General features: G+C 32.9%; 1 protein-coding gene across 1 annotated transcript in view; it reads right to left on the reverse strand.

Moving 5' to 3' along the window:
• The window catches only part of LOC139698264 (hemicentin-2-like), a 47399-nt gene that overhangs the window by 338 nt on the left and 24179 nt on the right, over nucleotides 1-22882 (reverse strand). Inside the window, exons 17-34 of the mRNA XM_071597138.1 lie at nucleotides 22185-22490; nucleotides 20817-21125; nucleotides 19866-20158; nucleotides 17759-17858; nucleotides 17015-17136; nucleotides 16559-16724; nucleotides 16014-16435; nucleotides 15390-15528; nucleotides 14821-14955; nucleotides 13926-14055; nucleotides 10314-10474; nucleotides 7272-7400; nucleotides 5011-5130; nucleotides 4794-4843; nucleotides 3284-3482; nucleotides 2462-2651; nucleotides 2145-2365; nucleotides 42-144 (exon numbers count right to left, since the gene is read on the reverse strand). Coding sequence (XP_071453239.1) covers nucleotides 42-144; nucleotides 2145-2365; nucleotides 2462-2651; nucleotides 3284-3482; nucleotides 4794-4843; nucleotides 5011-5130; nucleotides 7272-7400; nucleotides 10314-10474; nucleotides 13926-14055; nucleotides 14821-14955; nucleotides 15390-15528; nucleotides 16014-16435; nucleotides 16559-16724; nucleotides 17015-17136; nucleotides 17759-17858; nucleotides 19866-20158; nucleotides 20817-21125; nucleotides 22185-22490 — 3295 coding nt within the window. The remainder of the gene's footprint in view (nucleotides 1-41; nucleotides 145-2144; nucleotides 2366-2461; nucleotides 2652-3283; nucleotides 3483-4793; nucleotides 4844-5010; nucleotides 5131-7271; nucleotides 7401-10313; nucleotides 10475-13925; nucleotides 14056-14820; nucleotides 14956-15389; nucleotides 15529-16013; nucleotides 16436-16558; nucleotides 16725-17014; nucleotides 17137-17758; nucleotides 17859-19865; nucleotides 20159-20816; nucleotides 21126-22184; nucleotides 22491-22882) is intronic.

Below are 22882 nucleotides of genomic sequence, written 5' to 3' on the forward strand. Positions count from 1 at the left end.
TATACAAAAATTATTTTACTATTTCATTCATTCTAGCTCACCGGTAAATTCCAGGGACATTGAATTCTTTCATGGCATAAAGAATTCCATCAGTTCCCTCAGAGCGCACTCGAAATAACTGCAACAATTGCCTTTTTGATGAGCCTAGGATGGCAAAATTATAAGTCACATAAAACTGTCTTTTACAAAGATAGAATTAATATTACTTTCATAATAACTGACCAGCATATTCTTCAAACAAAATTTCAATTGGAATATATACAATGATTAAATGAAATAATAGCACCGTGTAGGTGGTAGAATTAAGCTTGTCCTAAAAACTAACTTAGTTTGCACTAAACAAGTTTTTCTTCTGCAACCTAGATCCAATAAAACCATTTAATCTTCAGGTGACAATCATGTGTATCTTATAAGCAATTTTTAAAGTGAAACGATTTTCTGGGGAAATGGGGACAAATTTAATTCCACTTAAAATCAATAATTTCCATTAAGTGTTATTTAATGTTAAGGTACTATTATTAAGACAGACTGTCAAGTCTGTCTTAATAATAGCTCCATTTCAATGATAGGTATTATTTATATGTGTACACATAAAATTTAAACTCAATCCAAATGGTGTTTAATCAACTTTGTGGTATTAGAATCTACCATAAATGAGCACCTTTATTCATTTAAACTAGATAGGGTTGCATATAAAGTTGAGAATAATTCTTTTCAAAAATCATTGCTTATGTAACCGATGCTATATTGTTTGCTATGGAAGTATGGTAGAGAGAGGTACTATAAAAAATACTTGACCTTTTTCATAATTTTCATGAAAAATCAATCTGATTCTTAAGAAATACAGTCTAATTTCTCCCTTAAAGATTTAATATTTCTTATGGAAAGAAAATAATCACAAAATTCTGATGGTTTACAAAAGTTTCAATTTTAACAGCATGAGCCTCCGGTGATGTCTGTTCCCCTTGTTGATATTCCTTAATGTCCCTGTTTTTTAGAGATGTATCTCACTAAATACCAAATATTTGAAGGTCTTAAAAGATACAAAACAATGTCTAAAGGAAATGGACTAAAATATCACACCTATGATAAAAATGTTAACCAACTCCTTTAATTGTCATGGTTCCTACAATAACCTTTAAACAAATGGAAAGATTAACAAACTAGAGCCAAATGTAATTTTGTATGAGCTGAGAAAAGGGGAATCAAAATAGTTACATTTAACATCCATGTTTCAGCCTTTCTTTAAATTTTACTCTCCACTAATTGACCACTATCAAAGAAGTATGGAGATATGATTAATTTTCCAATAAAGGTTATTTTTCAATTTCAAGTGACCTGTTCTTTTACCCATCCTGTCCAATTTTAAATCGTGTATTTATACTCACAGCAGTAGGTGAAGATGAGATTGAAGGGAAAGAAAGCTTTTGTACATTGATAGAAAATGCATTCTGTTGTTAGATCTTTATTAGGGGTATTTTAGAAGGAATCAAGCTATCTCGTGGGGTTGATAGTGGATGTGATTTTGAATATTACGGAGTGGAAGTGAAATGTTTGTGCATTTCAAAAATTGTTTAAGTTTACAAAAATTAGAATTCTCTTCTTGTACACTTTTCTACAATTATCAAGCTTCAGGATGGTGTCCAATGCTTAATTTCCCATAACAATTAAGGAAACAACTTTCCCTTTCCATAAAATTTTAGAAGTTATAGCAAACAATATTACATTTTATGATAAAAAAATGCATTTTCAGGGGACACTTTGAAACTTGTGAATAGGTAGTGAAAAAAAGAATGCAACATTTTTATAAACACAAATTTGGTTGGCACAAAAAAGTTTCAGCTCCTTACCATCAATGTCTAGTGATAATTAAGCAGCCATATGGCAATTACAAAATCCTATTAATGAAATTTTTGCACTACTCCATAGCATTCTAATGAACATTTTAAAAGTATATTTTCATATTAAGAAAAATCATGCTCAAAATAAGATTCCCTAATGCCTGCTGAGGCTCCCCTCAAAAGGCATGAATAACAGCACAAGCATTCTGTTCACAGAATTTTATTTTGCATATATTAAATATTTAAAAAAATCCTCATTGCAAAAAAATTTAAATTGAAAATCATGCCATATTCCAGGCTTACCTGTTTCTTCTTCCAATTTGTGGAATGTAGTCCTTGTAGTTGAGGCAAGTGTCTTTGTCTCATTGTGTGAATTCCTTGCAGTTATAGGAACAGAAAATTGGGCTAATGCACGCCTAGGTTTCAATGACCCAATGGTTATGATGGAATTAATTACAATTTGAGCAATTTCAGCCTTTTCTTGACAAGGTGGACCACTTGTGTCACACAGCTGAAGACAATACCTGAATTATGTATTTAAAAAGATTTTATTAGTATTAGAATCAAATCAAAGTACTTCTCTTGGTTTTAAAAGTTTTACATTAGCATAGAATACTGACATTATAGACTCCTTGCTGCCAGAGATATCCACTTCCACCTCACTGTAGCCTAAGGGACATGACATCTCAATGCAGTGGTAAGACCCATTGGTATTAACACACTGCTGACCCGGCAAAGGGCATGGCGATGACCTATGACTCTGATGTCTTATTTTGTGTGTTCTATGAAACTGAGTGCATTCATCAATATCTAAATGGGAAATATAGAACAGGTTAAACTTCAGAAAAACTTCATAACTTGCTGACAATTAAGGGTGCATATTAATGGGCCTTGTGGGGAAGTACTTTCAGTGCCTTTTAAAAATTAAGGAAAAAAATCTTTATAATCTAATTGGCTAACATTATCATAGTTTGGAATGGAAAGAAAACACATAATTGTAGCTTTTTGGAGCAAATATGGACAAGTATGAAATTTTATTACATCAGAAACTCATTCATTTTAAGTCCAGATATTTATAAGGCATAATATTTGGTTATTTCAACTTTGAACAAGCAAGGTTTTAATTTAAAGGGCAAGTGATGAGAAAAGTCATCCAATTATTTGTACTCCAGTATTTTGAATGCTATTATGGCCAAATTCCTTTTTTATTGCTTGCAAAGTTATGTTACAATATACAAGTTTTTTATTAGTTCAAAGATTCACCACTGTAAATATATATATGTAAAGGACACAGTAATCAATAATGTATTTAAAGTTATACCAAAGATGGCAGCTGGAAAGCTAATGTAGTGGCTCCTGCCACCCTACTGCACCATTGAGCCTTAAGGCTTATTTTATGTGCATTTATAATGCATGTAGAATATGACCTAATTAATACAGACCTTGACATTTTCCACCAATAAATTCATATCCAGAGGAGCATTTTTTATTGACCTCATCATCTGGCCATTTTGGTTCTTGTATAAAGTCTTTTGGATGGTCAACTGATCCTCTACGTTTTTGGAGATGTGAAGACCAGAATTGAGCTGGTGGCCTAGGTGTCACCAGTGGAACGATGTGATAGTCTGGTAGCAAATCCAACTAAATGGGACAAGGAAAGAAATAAAAAATCCTAAATATTAAGCTACCTATCCTAAACTCTGGCCTATACAACAATATTTCCCAGTGTGATCATTTAAATCCTGCTCTTATTTAAACATTATTATATCCATGAAAACAACTCTCAAAACTACTAATTATAGGATAATTATGAGGGTTTGAGCATATCCTTGTACAACTATTGAAAAATTAAAAGCTCTTTAACGGATAATAATTCTAATAGCCTGAAAACTGCTACCTACCATCCTGCAATCAGTGTGTGAATGACACAAGTTTTTATGAATATCACCAGTCACAGATGACTTGTGTTCTGGATTCCTTCCAAATTCTCAGAAAATTCTTATGTTGCACAAATCCACGGAATCATGGCTTAAATCTTCCAATTATCATTTGACAGTTCATAAAATAGCAGAAGACAACAGTGTACCTACAGGTTCTTGTCATGACTTTCTCATGATAAAATTAGAATTGTGCTGGAAGTTGCTATGTTTGTACCATAACCTCAGACACAGGATCAGTGAAATGCTAGCTCATGCATCACTAATGATTTGTAAATTTTAGCCAAAGTCAACACCACTACTCTTCTCAGTAAGCCTGATCACAATACCAGGATATAGCACACTTAATATGTTTTCCGAAACAGAAACTTTGAAATGGACTTGGAAATGACAATGTATTCAGATGACTAAAGGCATTTAGGAATGACCACAGAGGGACCTGAGCATCATCCCAAAAGATGTACACCACCATGACTGTTTTCAAGAGTGGCAATAGCATTGAGAATGGGGTACTTTCACAATTCAGGAGGTACTTTGAACAAAGTAAGGACCACTAAGTCACATGTGTCTGAAAAAATTAAAATTCTGGAACTTTATGAGTGGAACTCACAATAGCATGATAATACTGTGCCAATTTATGCTTTTCTGATTCAGATCACACATTTAGGCATATATCTTCAACATTAATCTAGGACTTATTCTAATCAAAGGTGCTAAAATAATAGGTTATAGAAGAATGGATTAAAATAAATAGTATAGAAAGGAAAATAAATGAAGTTCTAGGCATGATAGGGAAAAAGAGATGGTCAGTGGGAGAAATTCAAGAAGGCAGGAAAAGCAGATGCCAAAGATATTTATTGTCATGTTAGGTGGACCTTAAAAGCAATTTAGGTTCAGAAAAAACCTACTCAGACTGGTAAACTACTTTTAATAAAATAAAAAAATAGATACTGAGAAAATGAAAGAACCAAATTAATTGAGGCTAAGAGTGCTTTAAGTATGACTATTAACTCACCATGGGCAACTTCGTTTTTTCCAACCCAGATGGTGAAGTGTCCTTCCTCTCTGAAATAAATGCCATGTATCCTCGTAAGATATTAGTTGTTAAAGCAACATTTATCTCATGTAACAGAGGACCAAATTTTCAATAAATCAAGCAAATATCTTGTTATTTCAAAGAATTAATACAATTATATTTCAATTAAAGTGTTGAAAAAGACAAATATCCTTACCGCATGTATGTTTATCTGCCATTATTTCCAACCCTTTGGGACAAGTGCAATAATAGGAACCTTGAGTGTTGTGACAGTCATGTGAACAAGGATTTCCTCCCCCTAGGCATTCATTAATATCTGAAAGAAAAAATCATTATTTTCATTATTATCATATCAGTTTACATATTTTCAGACAGGAATTATGATTAAATATTTGATTGACCTTATTGATGTGATTTTCACAAAAGCATTGGAGCCATGGAAATTCTTCGTATATTCTAGCTTTATGTCATAACCCATTTCTATAATTGCAGCTGACCCTATTTAATCTTTTCTTATATTTTGTAGACCTTGGTAAACTATACAATACTGCACATTATCTAAGGCATGTAAAATACGCATCTGGACTTTTACTTATGTACTTGATCAAAGAGGACTAGTGACCTTGGACTTATGTTTCATAATCACAACAAACTATCACCGAGTCAATAAGGTTGATATTTGTGAATTGTTTTCCAGCAGCCACATTCATCAGCCTCGAATCACTAATGGAACATTTATGAAATGATTTTAACCTTGAAGTATTTAAAATCAGCTCTATAATACATAGAATAGAGAAATGAATACAACTGTATTTTTTTATTTGAATGCACATCTTTTGTTACACATGAAATGTGAAAATATTCTTATCAACATAGATAATCAACAGGAAAAGTACCTTGGTCTTAAAATTCGCATTTTATAAACTCATGTCCCCTACTAGAGGCACGCATTCCTAGTGGAGGTGCCATCATTCTTCCCATATTTCGCTACTTTCCCCCCCACGAAGACCCACCCCTCTTAACCATCCTCGGACCTCTCTGGTGTTCAACTCTACTGTTTAACATTCTTCAATTATCATGGGTCACCATAAGCTTTTATAATTTATCTATATGCAAAGTTTTTTCATAGCCATTTTCCTATATGCAGGGGGTGGTTGCTAATGGACATTAAGCGAGAAATGATTTCACCAGGCATAGTTTAGTTTTATTTAATAATTAATACAGATGAAAGGGCATCTAACCTAAAATAAGGAGGCAGCCTAAAAATAAATTTCCATCCATTTCTATTGCCTTTTGTATCTGCGTATTACTTTTAGAAATATATAATTATAATGAAATATGAAGGCAAAAAATGATCATTGATAAAAATAATTGCAATTTACCATTAAAATGTTTCTTAGGATCTGGTTTCTTATGCAGCCCTTTCAATCCTGTTGTTGAAGCCTATGCTCTGTACATTGCCCAACTCTAATGCCACCTCAACATTGAACGTAGTTTCAAGTCATTAATTTTTTTTATCCTGGTGTGCATGTTTCCCGCAGTTCTTGTAAGTACTGCAATGAAGACTACGTAAACTGGCAGGCGATTCAATTTCACTATTGAGAGCTCTTACTTTTCCTTAAGGAGGTTGCATTGAGATGTCAAGAAATATGTCATTTTGATAAATTGTTCTGTAGCCATAATTTCTTTCAAATGACGATGACAAAACAGGATCTCACCCAGCTAATTTTCATATCAATTGACACCTAGTAGAAGTAATAGTTATTTGGGGAGTTGACCAACAGCAGAGGTCATTTTTGTCAAAAGAGAAAGGTGGGTTATCTGGTAGGGGTAGGATGTTTCAAGGAAGGGAGAAGGGTGGAGAGAAATCCATCGTCGACATTAGCATCCTCTTGATGAAAGGCACCAAGGGGCCGACAATTTAACGTCCCATTCAATGGACGGGGTGCTCACTTAAAGTGCTCTCCACTGGGCGCCCCAAGTACGGATTGGGACACAACTGAGAAATGTGACCACCACTGGAATTCAAACCAGGGCCCTTCGAGTGGAAAGCCAGTATATTAGCTACCACACCATCCAAATCCCCAATTATCACAGATAATCCAAGGTTTTAAATGAGTCTTGTACATGCTCATATTGCAGTCAATGATTACCAGCAGAATAATTATGGATTGATGTTGTAGAAATACTTGTTTTTGAAACGGATATCATGTGTACAATTATAAGAGTTGTAATAACGTAACGATAACAGTGCCTACCCACCTCTTTTTCAATATAATTAATTTATTTTTGGCATAGAACAGTAGAACTTGGATGGTTTCAAAAATTGGTACACAAAAAAATAGTCCAAAATAAATTTTAAAACACGTTAAAGATTGAATATAACATCAACAAAAACTGGAAATTGATGCATTTGTCACAAAATTTAATGTTTTAATAACAACCAACAATAATTACCTATGCATGGATGCCCAACAGCCTTTGATGTAAATCCTTCTGGGCACAGGCATTGATAAGAACCCATTTCATTTTTGCATCGCTGAGTTTCATGACATTTACTCAAATCATCAGAACATTCATCTATATCTGTAAATATAAAAATAAAATATTAATTTAATTAAACACCTCACAGTTTTTCCTGGGAGTCGAAGTTTGTGTCAAAAAGTTCCAGTTTGACAGCCATCAAAATTATCTCATAACTCAAAATGTTACATACTATTCTGCTGTTTATCCAGGGTTGAAAATATGGTGTGATATGTGATTCATGTTTTTCTCTATGGTTGGATGACATGAATCAAGTTCAAATTAGAATTAAGTCAATCTCTGGATGTATCTAGAATATCTGGATGTATTGTCAGGACAGATTTCAGGTCAAAGATGAGTTTTAAACAAATCTTTAACTCTGCAGCTCTTTTTCAAAGTCAGAAATTATATCAAAGCTTGGTTTTATGTCCATAAAATGCTATATCTACCAATATATATATAACGGTAGAGAGCAACAGTGGCATCCATGAGATCTTTGATGTGATTTAATTAAATGCTGCAATTGTAGCTTAAGTTAGCTTAACCTAGATCATCAGCATTATTAGAAGTATATTTAATTATTTTAAATGATTAATGTATATTTTTAGAGTACATACATAGAGTAATAAATAACTCTTAAATTAAATATGGCCATTCAAATTTATCAGTAGGTACTTATAGGAAGCCACTAGAGAGAGAATAAGGTCCTAATATACATAACATATTAGTTTCATTATTATTTGAAGGCTTCAATTTTTTCAAATTCATAGAAGGGGATGCTTGTAAATCTACAAATCCATCATTCATCCACCTGCTTTCAAGTGTAATTCATCCATAGATGAACAGTGTCAGGAAAAATCTTACCACTCTATCCTGGACTAGTGGCAACACTTTTGAAAATGCATCAGCGCCCAATTTTGCAGTACTGAATCGTTCTCTCCAAGGAGTGTGGGGGTTTATTGGTGGTTGGATACTATCCCTTAATGGACAACAGGAAACTCAGAAGCACAGACATATATAAATGACTGTACAAGGAAACATTTCTTGTGAGAAGGGAAGGGTGGCGGAAAAGAAGAGGGGATCGAATGGGATCACATATTTTGTTTCCAAGGTATTTTGAAATCATTCCAAACTCTCCTTCTTTCTAATCCTTATGAATATACCTAGAGATGCTTATTTGCAAAAGAAAAGAGAATATTTTAGACAGAATGAGAAGAGCCCACTGAAGGTATCAGTCAGTCCAATCAATTTAAAGTATATCAATGGGAGCATGAAAAATGAACAACCTTGAGGGCAAAGTTGTATGATAAGAAATATACTGTAACAATAGAAAAATTCAAGTTAATCCTTCATTTAGAGATAAATCTGCATTAATAATTTATTACTAGCACTATTAAAATCAACACAATCTGAGCCATATTCAGATTGAGGGTAATTGGCATATGTTTAAATTATTAACCATTAGACACCCAAGGTGCTCTTATATTGATTTCCTCTGGTTTTTCTAAAGGTGCTGAAATAAATACTCTAGCATTAAATATGCTTAAAAATCTTTAGATACTTAGATAAAAATTAATACCAAACTGAAGATTATATAAATGTTTATATTCACTTTGAAATAGTATTCCCTATTTTAACTGAAGTATTTTAATAAACAAAATTAGCACACTTTTCTCCATTGTCTGATGACACTAATTTGCTGAGAGGCAATATTAAAAATAAATTCCTTCATGTTGAACTTAGGCCTGTTAAAACACTAGTTAATTGTCAAAGCTACAATTTCTTTTTTGTAAGACCAAATGTCTATGCTTTCCAAGGTTATTTATGAGAGAACATTGGGAATTAATTGGCCTTCATCAAATGAAACAGTAATATTTTATTGGTAAGGATGCTGAAATGTTGCATACTTGAAATAAATATTCTAGTGTTTTTAATTACATCAGTTTATTCTCGGCTTAGGAAGTTACATTCTTTGGTGAGCCACTTGGTGAACTAAAAGGTGGTGAGTTAATCATTGAAGTAATGGGCCTCATGTTGTTGTCTGGTTTGCGAATTTTATAAATTCCAAATATTTTTGGATTGCTAGGGTTTTTCAATTTTCAAGTATTAGTACTACTCATTTTCTATTAATATCTGTTGACAATGTTTTTAGCACCTGTGAATTTTTTACTGAAGGTACTTATTTGAATTCAAAGCATGTACCGTTAGAGAGGGTGCTCATAATGCTATGCATGTATTCATGTTCATCAAGAATAATCGTGATGTTTCCCTTGTTTGGCTTAAGATCGTGGCAATTTTTCTTTTCCGAGTTTTGTGAAATCAAGATTGTCAGCATAATTGTGAGTGGGTGTGGTTGTGATATATGTTGAATTGTTTTATATTTGGAATTAGAGGAATGATTACAAAATAGTATTTGGTTTCTTTGAAATGATTGGTATTCAACAACTCAATGGGCATATTAATGACAAAAGATTCAAGAAAAAGTGAAAATATCTAGTTCAGCCGTATCAAACAAAATATAGGATGACAATAACTCCAAAATTTTTAATCAATTTAAAAAAACCACTAATATAAATCTGGAGGTTGGTTTGATAGGTGAGGATAGAGCTAATGTAGGACTTTTAAACTGGGGGGCTTTTGGCACTGCCTGTATTGAGATTTAATAGTCACAACACACATCATAAATTCGAATTACCCATGAAGTAAGCATCAACAAATGTATATTTAAAACTGGTACCTATTATAAGGCTAAAAGCAGCATAACAAGTGATAATAAAGAACAAATGAATTATGACAAAGAAATAAAGGCTTAAATATACAACTAAGTTAGCAACAATATGATGTGAAAAAGGAAAAAACTAAATAGTTCAATGAAAAATGCTTAAATGAAACTAAACTAATCCTTTCAGAGGATAAGCTTTTTTCTTAAATTAAAATTATCCACCCATTAGAAGAAGAATTTAAAGTACTTCTTACCAACACAATGTAGATTTTCTTCATCAGAATTATATCCATCAGGACAACGATTAGTTGGGTACTTTTTGCTGATCTTAGGAGAGGATGAATAAACAATTTTATGATTGTCATAGTCATTGTAAGTGTTCAAGTCTTCCAATGATAACTGCTCTGCTAAATAGCTGTAAATAAATATATCTGAAATAGTTAATTTTGTACAGAAATATGAACTTCATGAATCAAATTGAATTAATTTAAAAACCAAATAAAAATAGTATGCTGAGTATGGCAGTCATGAGACTAATTCTCAGGCAGAAAAGAAAATGATACCACAAAGAATTAATGGCCGCCTGCAATGACTTTAATGACCAACCATAATCATGACAAAATGGATTTGGAAAAGCAATCTGCTGTTACTATTGGTAACTTTAATGGACTGCCAAAAGTCTCTCCTAATTCAATTTACCATGACAACACTGTTTGTGATACAGTTGTCAATCAAGATACTTTATATTGTAGAGCATAAAAACAAATATGGCTACTTAGTGATGGGTCAGTTTCAATTTTATGCAGTTCGGTGACAATTTGGTTCTAAGCTTTAGCTTTTGGTTCCAAAAGTTCTGATGAATGGAAAGTTATTGAGGGTATCAAACAATAGTAAGCTCTGCAATTACCTGAGTCAAAGATTATTCACTTTAAATAAGTTAAAATTTATATGCACAACTTGATGAGAAACTTCATCACTAAGCTAAAGATAAAATATTTAAGATTATTATGTTTCCAAACTAAAAGATTGCAAAAATTTATACGTACACGGACAACACATTTTTTGTAGCACACATTTTTTTATAAAAAGTTAAATAATGACTTATTATCCACGTATTTGTAACACTTTCGTCATGGGAAGGCAAATATGTCAAAAGTAGTTCCCATCATTTTTCAAATGTAAATTTTGTTTTAACATTAGAAAATAATATTTTTTGAGGAAACCCTTCATGTTATTTTTTCTATTTCAATTTTCTAAAATGAATGTGTTTTACAGAATGTGGACTCCACCAAATTTGACATTTGAATTTAGAAAAGTCAAAATTAAGCACCATTAGGCACATAAAACCCTCTTTTCTTGTAAAACACCTAATGAAGCGGATCTTCATGTCATAAGAAGCCAGTAATACAACAACAATACAAGCAGTACCAATTCATGAAACTTCTTAAAAACAACTTTTGTTCAAGTTTAATGAAAGAATTGAATATTTTCATTCAAGGCTATTTACAAATTAATATTAAGTATAGTAGTTCTTATTCATTCGCAGAAAAAATTGCCTTTATTTTAAAATTTGAAATTTTGGAGATATTTCTCATATGATGAGAGAGGCCAGGTTGTGGTTACTATGAGAGTGTGTATACTCCCTGTTGCAGCAAGTTGGTAATTGACCATCATAACCACCCTGTCATGAAGGCTGTCAAAAACCTCCACTAGGAAGCCACCTCAACCTAGCTGTTCAGTACATAGGTGCTAACAGATCCCAATGATGTGGAGGTAACAGGGGATTACACATTTCTAGAAAAATTTAAATTAAAATTATACCCTAGCAAAAATTTACAACATCATTTTGCCTAACAGCTGCAAAACTTCAAATGCCTCTTTGGACATTATATTGAGGCACATATTGCATTTTCATTGCTACCTAATTAAGAAAGATCTTTTTCATTTGGCTTTCAACCAAAATAATTGTTTTTTTTCTATTTCCGCCCCTGAAAATTTCCGTGCACCCAATTTCCATGGATTTTTCATATTTTGTATCAAAGATTTTTCAGTCCTTCATTAGTTGCCAGAAACAAAGGTCCCTAACATCAGTTTCATATGGCACCTATAAAATAAAGCAAAAGTTTGTTCATCTGAAACAGAAAACATCAGAACAATGAAGCATCATTATATCATGTCATAAAACCATGGCCATATATAGAGAAATTTTATGTCTTTCAATGAAATATTTTTATTTAACCTGAAAACTTGAATAAGCATTTAAGCATTTTTGGTTATGCTGGTACGTCATATTAAATTGAACTTAAAATTATTATCGCAAGGCAGTTTAATTTAAAGATATATTCATTAAATATTTAGGTATTAACAATACTTTTAAATATTAATGTTGGAGATGCTGCAAAAATCAAACCATAATAAAATATTTACCATATCAAGAAATTACAATACAACAAGTAGATGACATAGGATATTTGACAAAGGAGAATCCATAAAATGATGCTAAAAATATAAGTGGCAGACTTATAACAGCATATTTTCCCTTGCCATTATTGGTTGTTGATCTACTTTTGTATTTACATGAAACTATGAATCACACTGAATTCAAAACATGTCATGAAGAGTCTGGCAGATTTTGTGTTATTAGCAGTAGTCCTTAATCACTAAAACAGTTCTGGGTTTTCTATGAGTGTTGTGCAAACTACCATCACAGATAAGACCACAAAAGAAGCATTTCAAATCCCCATTCACAGGAATATACAGAGCAACATGCTACTGAAGCATATCCCTTCTTCATGCACATAAGGTGTGCCATGAAACTTAGTGTACAAAAAGACTGATCATTAGGAAAGCAAACAACATTCAGAAAACTGATAGAATTTTATTTGAGGATTAGCATCTTATGTAATTTAATCATTGCATTCAGTTGCACCACAAAAACATTACAGCTCTTTCCATTGTTCACCCTAATTACTCTTCCAGCCCCCTGGACTCCAGTCTTACCTTACCCTCTCCACTTCACCCACAATATATCAATAAGAATTTCAATTTACAGCTTTCTCTTGACCCTGGCACCAATTCTAAGGATGCACCCTTCAAAGCAAAAGTATATTTGATACAAACCTAGCCTTAAAATTTCCTTGCCAGAAGGAACCTTAGACTACCAGCATGGGAAAGATCTACCAGTTATGCACACATCCAGGTTCTCCTTGCTGCATGCCTACAAGCAACTTGGTTTATAATGGGCTAACTTGTTGAACATTTATTGCAAACATTTCATTTTTCAAGTAACACAAAATTTCATTTGTGATTTTAATGCAATTCTGTAATGCAATCCTCTCATCCATCATAATTTAATTGCAATTGTATTGCAATCCTATTATCCTACCAAATTTGAAAAAAATGAGTGATTGGCACTTGGTTAAAACATTTCCACTGAGTTAAGCCATACACAGAGTTATCCTCAGCTTGTATGATCTGACTGGCTGGCAGTGCATTCAAAGGTCTAGTGAGATTGACAATGGACCAACCTGGCCAAAGGAAGGGAAGGGAGAGTTGCACTAGAGTCATCCCAAACATTGCTGAACCCTGGGCAAGTCTTAACAAATGGGGAGATAAAAACACTACCATAAGAGCCCAAAGACAGAAGTGGGATGTGTGCCAGTGAGGCAATCCCAGCCCTCAATTCATCAGTGGATCACCTCTGAATTAGCAAATAATCATGAAATAGCCTTATTCAAATAATAGAAATAACCAGTGACCTTACCAAAGAACTGCGAGATAATCAAACTCTGCTCTTTTTTTAAAATTTCAAATTGCCAGTGTCAATGGACATTTTCTGATGTTCAGTTATTAAGAATTAAACAAACCTCATTGTTCCAAGGGTGCTATCATAATGGAGAGAACTGTTCCATTTGTATGGAATTTTTTTCCCATCAACGTTCAAGTCATTTTCACTCCAAGAATACAAAGAACTTGGACTTGTTTGGACATAACTCTCTGAAACAGAAGACGAGATATGAAATTTTAATATCAGCATATAAAACTACTTTATTTTCTTAGGCACCTAAGTACATCTTAATGAGTACATTTCCGATTCATTAAATGTAATTAATGAAATATTTCTTTAGCTCATAAACACATGGATCAATTCACCCTAATTAGAAATGTTTTAGTCTGTAAGTTTTATGCATGATATTGTATTGATGCATACACATATGTAATATCTCACACTCAAAAAAATGCTCTTCAAAAATGAAAGTTATGCCAAATATAGTCAGCAATTAAGATGTCCATATTAATGTTGCATAAATATGATTGCACATACTCATTAATAAATAAAAACAGAGGGATAAATAAAATGGAAGTTTAATTTAACTTTTAAAAAATTAGTTAAACCATCTTTTACGTAACTTAAGAGTCAAAGTTAAAATGAAATGGGTATAATTAAAGGTATACCATGGTCACCATAGACTATTCCATACTGTAATTAAAATAAACTAGTCTCATGGCTAGGATCAAAGAATGATAGGGCTCCAAAATTTCAGTAAAGAAATAATAAAGCTTTTACCCTAATACCTCAATTTGTGCACATTAACAATATCTCAGAGGTGTTTACATGTGAGGTCTTCAAGATTTCAGAAGAAATTTCAGAAGGCTCTTGACAAGGTTAGTATAGCGTATAAAAATTACAAATTTGGTCATATATCTGTTCTTAAACTTGAAAGACATAAATGCAAAATATTTTGACATCATTACAGGTACCTGAAAATGGTGTCAAATAAACATTGGAATCTGACTGGTATTGAGGTACCTCTCCCTCTACTTCAATTTCAACTTTAAGTTCTCCTGTGTTGCTATCCACTCCTTGCCCCTTATGAGACAGAAACATTGTTTCCCCTAAAAGAAAAAAAATTCAGATTAAAAAATGTATTTGCCTTAGGATCTTGATATTATTTTGGGATTTGGCTTTTATGCAATTATAACGACTCTTTAAAGGGATGCTAATAATTTACTTTTCAAATGAACAGCTGCAGTTGCACATGAAAGTGGACATAATTTTTATATCCTTAAAACTGGGATAGATGGAGAGTCATATTATTTACAAGTAATGATTATTTTTCTTTCCTGTTCACATTCTGAATATTTTTATTGATGAAATGGAACGAACTCAATATAAGGTGCTGTACAATACGTTAGAGTAAATCCACCATAACATAAATTCAATGATACAGGCCTGTTCATGGTATTGTGTATTTGCTTGACAAATTGAAATATATTTAAATGGCATGCCACACTTGTGCATAAAACTAAAAATTTACAATGTAATATACCTGACATGAATTCCAACTGCGAACGCTGTTCAAAGACACCATCAGTCAATGAATATCCATTGCTGGCATCATCAATTTCTCCAGCTGCACTCCAAGTTAGAGGAGAAAGTATAAAGGGAAGATATGGATACAAATTTCCCTATAAAATAACTAATTATTACTACTAGGTAGAAAAATTTGTAAACACACAAGCAATACTCATTTGAATAGTAGGTATTGTTAAGTAAATCTGAAAAATGGCACCCATATTATTTCCCCCGATTATATTCATTTGGAAGGCAAAAGTTTACCACCAGGAGTGCATAAAAAAATCCTGTTGGCGATAAATTCAAACAGAAATTCCACCGAATATAGTGGAATCTCTGTGAGTGCAAATAAGTGCTTGATTGCCTTTGCTTTCAAGTGTATTATGACAAAAAGCCCTTAAGTTTTGGTTCCATCCTCTATATTTCATATCTCAATCAGGAATCTTTGGTTATTAGTACACACATTGGGCAACACTGCAGCTTAAACACTTGCCCATCAAACTCTTGCCACAGTAAGGATGCCATTTGTTCAGGATGAATATTAATTACATGTAATGTCTTCTCCAAAATGCTTTCATGCTAAATCCAGTTTGCTTACTTGTTGATAAGGATCCACTTCTACTTCTGCTTCTAAAGTTGGACCATTATTCCAAGGATTGAAACTGGCAGAAGCATGGCTTGGACTAAGTGGCCGCCCATTTAACTTTCCTTGTAAACTCAACGAAGCTCTCTTAGGCACTCTTTTCACTTTCTTCTTCTTACTTCTTACTCTATATTCCTCTGGACTTGGTTTTGGGCATGCCTCATGAAAGCACTTTTGAACTTGAACATTCTCCCCAGGACATGAAGCCTGACTAGGCAAATCGATCTGATTATCACTTGTACGATAATAAGAAGAGACTAATTGCTTCAGATTTTCCTGTGTGACAGAGCATTCCCGGTAGCGTTTCCTATTCCCAGTACCACAAGAGGAGGAGCATACAGACCATGAACTCCATGGAGACCATTCAGATTGCTCATCTACATCAAATAAAATAATATTTTAACTAGCATGGTATCATTTACTATGGTGTTGGATTAAATAATTCACTTTGGCACAGCAAATTTTCATTGGAGAAAAATGTAGAAATTACAATCACTCACCAAATACAGTTACTTTATAATTTATTTTCTTTGTGCCAGCTTCATTGGTTGCAACACATGTATACTCTCCAGTGTTTTCCACTTTTGCCTGCATTATTACGAGTCTACGTTTGTCTTGACTCATTTGAAAGACATTAGCGTACTCTTCATCAATCTCTTCACTGTCCTAATTTAAAAATACACAGAGGTGAAACCAAGAATCAAAAATATTACTTAATCCCTAATTTTCACGATAGCTCATTCAAAAATTTTGAAAAATATAAATGCTTTGAAAGAAATAATAAATGAAAAATAATATGACAATAATAATGAAAAATAAAAATGAATAAAGGTTTATAATAAGATTACTACTTATGAAAGTCCTTGAAAATGTCGCATTTTTATGCTAACACTTTATTGTTACTATTTAATAGGTATTTCTGCAGGGAGAATAGAGAGTATCTCCTATGTATTTACCTTAAACCATTTTATATGTGGCATTGGGATGCCAGTGACAGGGCATATCAAAGCGATGAAAGAATAAATTTTGACTGAAAATACCGTTTCAACATTTGAGCCCTCTTCTAAAGATGGTGGTACTATAATGAAAAAAAAAGATACAAATTAGGCCAGAGATTAGAGAAAGTAGTGCATCATAGTTCTATTACTAGGAGAAAGTGAGTACAAGTTTTCCAAATAAATCAGGGCTTATTTTGCTTAAGAAATCAATTCTGAGTATTGATTGTAAATATGGGATTACAACCATGGCAGGGGGACTCTTTTGGATAAGTTTGTGTGGGAAACAGAGTGGGTAGAAGCCTTCACAGGCAGAAGTATAATTTAAAAATACCTTTTGAGAGCCAGAAACTTAGCTTTAGCATTTCAGTAATGCTTTCAGTCACATTGACATTACTTAAACTATCATGAAGTTCTCAAGAATATTACCCTCATAAATTTGGGATGCTGTCAATAATATCACGCATCCAAAACAATGCTCATTTTTAATGAGCCAGTTGAAAATTTTTCCATTATTACATTTTTACTGCATATTCTTCTCCCACTACCCTTATAAAAACAAACATGTTGAAGGAAAACTGGATTGAATGGAAGATATCTCCAAAAACTATACTTAGTTCACTACCACCAATGGTAATTTTTAGTGATTCACTAAAGAATATACCTTGCTCAATAATCAACTAATGAGTTTTACTTCACTCTTACCAAAAACTTCAACATTGAAATTTACTTCAGATGTTCCTGCCTCGTTTGATGCAGCACATTTATATGGTCCTGATTCTTCCTCTGTAATGTTTGAAATTACCTGAAAATTATGGAAAAAATGTTAGAATCTATTTTTAAAATGCAGTTATTCAACTAGAACAACATAAAATACACTGTATTAAGTGAATGGAGGGTAAAAATTGAAAAAATAAAAGATTGTTATTCAGACAGATTTAGTGCTCATTGTTCATTCTTTAAAACGACAGAATATACGAGGGTGGCCCCAGAAGTACCTAACCCAACAAAGAAAACACAAAAATTTTGGAAAAACATGTATTTATTTGTCAACATAATCTCCTATCAGCTCTATGCACTTTTCCCAGCGATGTTCAAAAAGTTCAATACCCTTTTTATAAAAAGAACTGTCTTGCTCCTCAAAATAGCCATTAACTGCCAACATCAACTCTTCACGGCTGGAAAATCTTTGGCCACTGAGCCATTTCTTCAAGTTTACGAACAGAAAATAATCCGAGGAGGCTAAATCTGGTGAATAGGGTATATGAGGTAGCAATTTAAACTTTAATTCATGAATTTTTGCTATTGCAATAACAGATTTGTGAGCTGGTGCATTGTCTTGATGAAACAAAACTATCTTCTTAGCTAAATACGGCTGCTTTTGCTTGATTTCTTAGCTCAAATGTTACAATAAGTTCACATAATACTTGCTGTTGATACTTTTTGCTTTTTCAAGATGGTCAATGGCAATTACCCACGCGCATCCCAAAAAACTGACACCATGACCTTGCCTCCAGATGAAACAGTCTTCGCCTTCTTTGGAGGCGGTTCTCCCTTTTGAATCCATTGTTTTTATTTGTTCTTTTGTCTTGGGTGAGAATTAATTGACCCATGTTTCATCCATGGCTATGAAATGGTGCAAAAATTCTGCTTTGTTGCTAGTGATATTTTTCAAACAACTATCGCAATCTCTAGGCCAGGCCATGTACTTATGGGACCACTATTGTAATTTACATGACAGAATTTGTCTCTTTACTTATTGAATGACCCTCTTATATCCATGAGGAAAGGAAGGATAATATAGAATAACATGGGGGATGAAACTGGGTTCTTGTTGATCTTTCTAGGAAGTTGATTAAGAAAGGGAGTTAAAATCCAGGAATAATAAAGGCATTTCCCATACTAGTATCAAAAAAGATGCTCACTGTCACTGCTTGTGATAACCCTACATTCACTTCATTGTGCAAATTATTTTTGTTTTCAATTAATTCTACATGAAATTTGCCTCAAATTAAAGGATCAACTGGCCACAAGATTGAAGGCTTCATGTAAAACCTCATTAGCCTAAATGATTTAGTAATAGTATTTGATTTGACAAGTGGACTGATGAATATGGTCGTATTGCATAAATGATTGAATTAGGGGATAAAAATAAATCTAATAAGGAAGTCTGAAAGAAAAAAAGCATACCTCCTATATCTTTTGAGTCAATCACACTGTGCCAAAGGTGAATGAGATTTTGAGGTTAAATTAAGAACCATATTGGAAACCAAGCATTTAATGTATTTGGATTTATTTTATGCAAAAATAAATCATATGTGAGACAGAACTGTACATTCTATATTTATTTTCAATGCAAATTCTTCATAATATATTTCTTATACTATCTTTTTTATTTCTCCAATATTTCTTAAGCAATCTTCTTACAACAAAACTCACTGCAGTCTTGTCTGACACTTTATCTTTTTGTATCTGGATATCTCAACAGCAGCCATAAATGACTGACATCGAAAGTAAAATCATGACTTTTCCACTCTTCTCAAGCAAAAACATGCTAAATGTCAGTTAATTTGAATGGATTGATATTAACACTGTATTTTAATATCCATGTGGATGACCCAACTACTAATAAATTCACATTTGTTTCTTTTATTTAATTGCCAATTATTGATTATATTAATTTACATTTTTCCAATTTTTGAGCTTATTAATTATGAGCCCTTCCAGGGTGTAAACATGAGGATCCATTGTAATGGTTTTCAAAATTCCATTGTATTTAGCAGAGAATAGGTATATTAAATGACGGACTTACCAAGGTTTCATCTGAATCAATTACATAAACACCATGAGCTGTAATGGAATTGCTGTCATCAACAGTATATCTATAAGGATTCTTTGACTGGTGTACATTTTTTAAGATCTTCTTGCCATTTCTCAGCCATAACAGATGAGGAGATGGACGTCCAAACAATACCCTACAGCTTAGAGTGAAAGTTTGCCCAACAACAACCTGTACTGTTAAGGACCCAGGCTGTTTTCTGATAACTCCTATTCTATTCGGCTCTCCATGTTCATCGCCCGCATATCCTTCCACATATGGAGGCACTGTGAAAAATACATGTCACATTTATTAAATGTGATTTATTAACCGTCACCAACTGTTTAAAACCTGACAATTCGTCATAACAAACTTTAGTTTTTACAATGACTTGAGATATATTGAAGATTATTAAAGAATAAATTATGGAAAAGTTTAAATCATCTTTTTTGGATGAATATTAATTTAGCCAAAAGCTATTTTCACAGATTTTTTACTAATAGAGCAAGAGAAACCACACATTATTCCCCCAACTCTGTAGATACTCAAATCCTTTCATGATCAAATGGGGACATGTTAAGATGAACTTTAAATAGTGCAGAGGTAATGCAGATGGCATGTCCTGAGGATGAGGTCTAAGGATATTTTCACTGTAATTATTGCCTCAAACATATGAAGAACAATAGATCTCTATGTGCCCCACTGAAAGTGATTGGTGTTATCACTACCATCATCAGTGACCCTTCTGTTGAATGCCATCCATGCCATAAAATTAGATATGCCTAAATCATTTGCTACATGTAGAATCCAATTCCAGATTCTATGTGTAGCTAAGTGCATTGATCAAACACTGCAACCCTGCCATTGAAAAATTCTCCAATACCCTCAACAGACTATGAATATAAAACAAGTAATTGTATGGCTCATAAATAATAATTCACTAACCATGAACATCTAGGTAGAATCTCCTCGATGAGGTACCAGCTTTATTCTCTGCCTCACATTTATAAACTGCCAAGTCCTGTGGTTGGATACTTTCAAAAGCTAATTGTAATGTTGAATAAGTTAATCCTCTGGAGTCAACAAGTGGCTGGTTTTGTGATTTATGTACTGTGATTAAGTCACTTGGTGATGTTCTGGTCCACGTAACTTTTGGAGCAGGTTTTCCAATTGCAGAACAGTCAAAACTTACCTTAGAACCATTAAGAACTTTTACAACATCAGGGATATTCCAATCCAAAAATAATGGCGGCGCTGTGGATTGCAAAGTGAAATTGAGGTTTTCAAATATTTGTTGTGGACGAACTATGCAGATGGAATGCATAAATAACATTATTCTATTTCTAAAGCTACACTAAAAATATACTTCAAAATTGGCTAGAAAAAAGTAGAACTTCGTAACAATGAATCTTAAAGAAAAAATATTAGTTCATAAACATGAAATAATTATGTATCTTGCCATTTTTTCACTTCCATTAAATAGCAAAGGTGCTTCTATTTTTTCATTCCTTTGATTCAGACTAAGAGTATTTGAAAATATAGAAAAAATTATTGGAAACTTTGGGTTTGAAATCATGCCCAAATATGATGCACATATGCTAGCAGGTGGGCAATTAAAATAATTTACACGATGCACAAAATTGTGGGCAAGAATTAACCAATATTGATTAATGAATTGTAATTAAGATTTCTCTGTTATTTGCCTGATTAGGTAAGTAATTGAAAGTGAGAAAAAGGACACTCAACAGCAAGCATTGGTGAGAGATTGATGTTGAATCATTTGGATTCCTGTCAAGGGACCTAATACACTCAAATCACTTATTTTAAAAATATATAACCTAAGAGTGAACCCAAAATATGTCAGTAGAAATTTAATCATCGACAATGAGTATGATGCCCTAAAACAAAAATTCATCTTTTTAATTTTATTAATTCTTGAGTGACATTATTTTACAAACTGGAGCAAATTCAAAGAATTTTATGACCCCACTACATCAAGGTTTACTGTAATATATTACCCTCCGGGTTGCAAACGTGTTTATTTTATAAAAGTAATACCCTTGGTATCTCATGAACTTTAAGCTAATCCTTCACTCAGTAAAAGGGACATTTGAAGCCACTAATTGATGAAGAATCATGAAAATAACATATGATGTACAAAATGTTTTCATTTTGCTGGAATATATCTGAGAATCTCCTCCTGTTATGTATCCCTCCTTCTCAAGGAAATTCTTCATGTTATGCACTTAATAATTGAATTGAAATTTGATTGACATGACAACACATAAGAATTTGGGTTTTGTATGTACTCACCAACAGTTTCAACGTGGAAAGTCCTTTCAATCCTGCCAGCCTTATTATATGAAATACAAGTGTAATTTCCATCATCGTCTTTACTGGCATTATTAATAACCATATCCCTGCCATCTTTGGAAATAACAATGGTATTTACATTTGGAGTTTCTGTTTCTTCATCAAAAGTATTTCCAATTAAATACCCATTTTTAAACCATCTTAAAGATGGACTAGGGCTCCCAGTTGGGGAACATTTTAATGTAATGTTTTCTCCTATAGCAACAACTTTAAGGACAGGTGAAGTACCTCCCAATGATGGCGCCACTGTAAAAGAAGATGAAATAGCAGTAATGTAGGTATATCATTGAGATATTTCTTTGTGCCACAGAAATAAAGACCCAGACTTTATAAACCCCAAGTTTTATGATCACCATTACTTTGGGTAAAAATTAAACAATGGGAAGAAATACATATATGATCAAGGATTGGTTATATGCAGATCTGAAAATACATGAGACGAATAAGTCTAATCTGAGGCATGTTAAAGATAACACACAATTTGATGATGAAATAGTAAAATACACTTAACCAGAGAGCTTGCTTACTCTTTGAAAGTCACATTATGGAATGATTAAAAATTAACACTTAATTATTACAACGATTCTGAGGTGGCCACAAAAATCCAAGGAAAAAAATTCCATAACATTTCCAAATTT

The sequence above is a fragment of the Hetaerina americana genome, unplaced genomic scaffold (genome assembly GCF_022747635.1).
Source record: "Hetaerina americana unplaced genomic scaffold, ioHetAmer1.1.p SCAF_80, whole genome shotgun sequence".
NCBI lineage: Eukaryota > Metazoa > Arthropoda > Insecta > Odonata > Calopterygidae > Hetaerina > Hetaerina americana.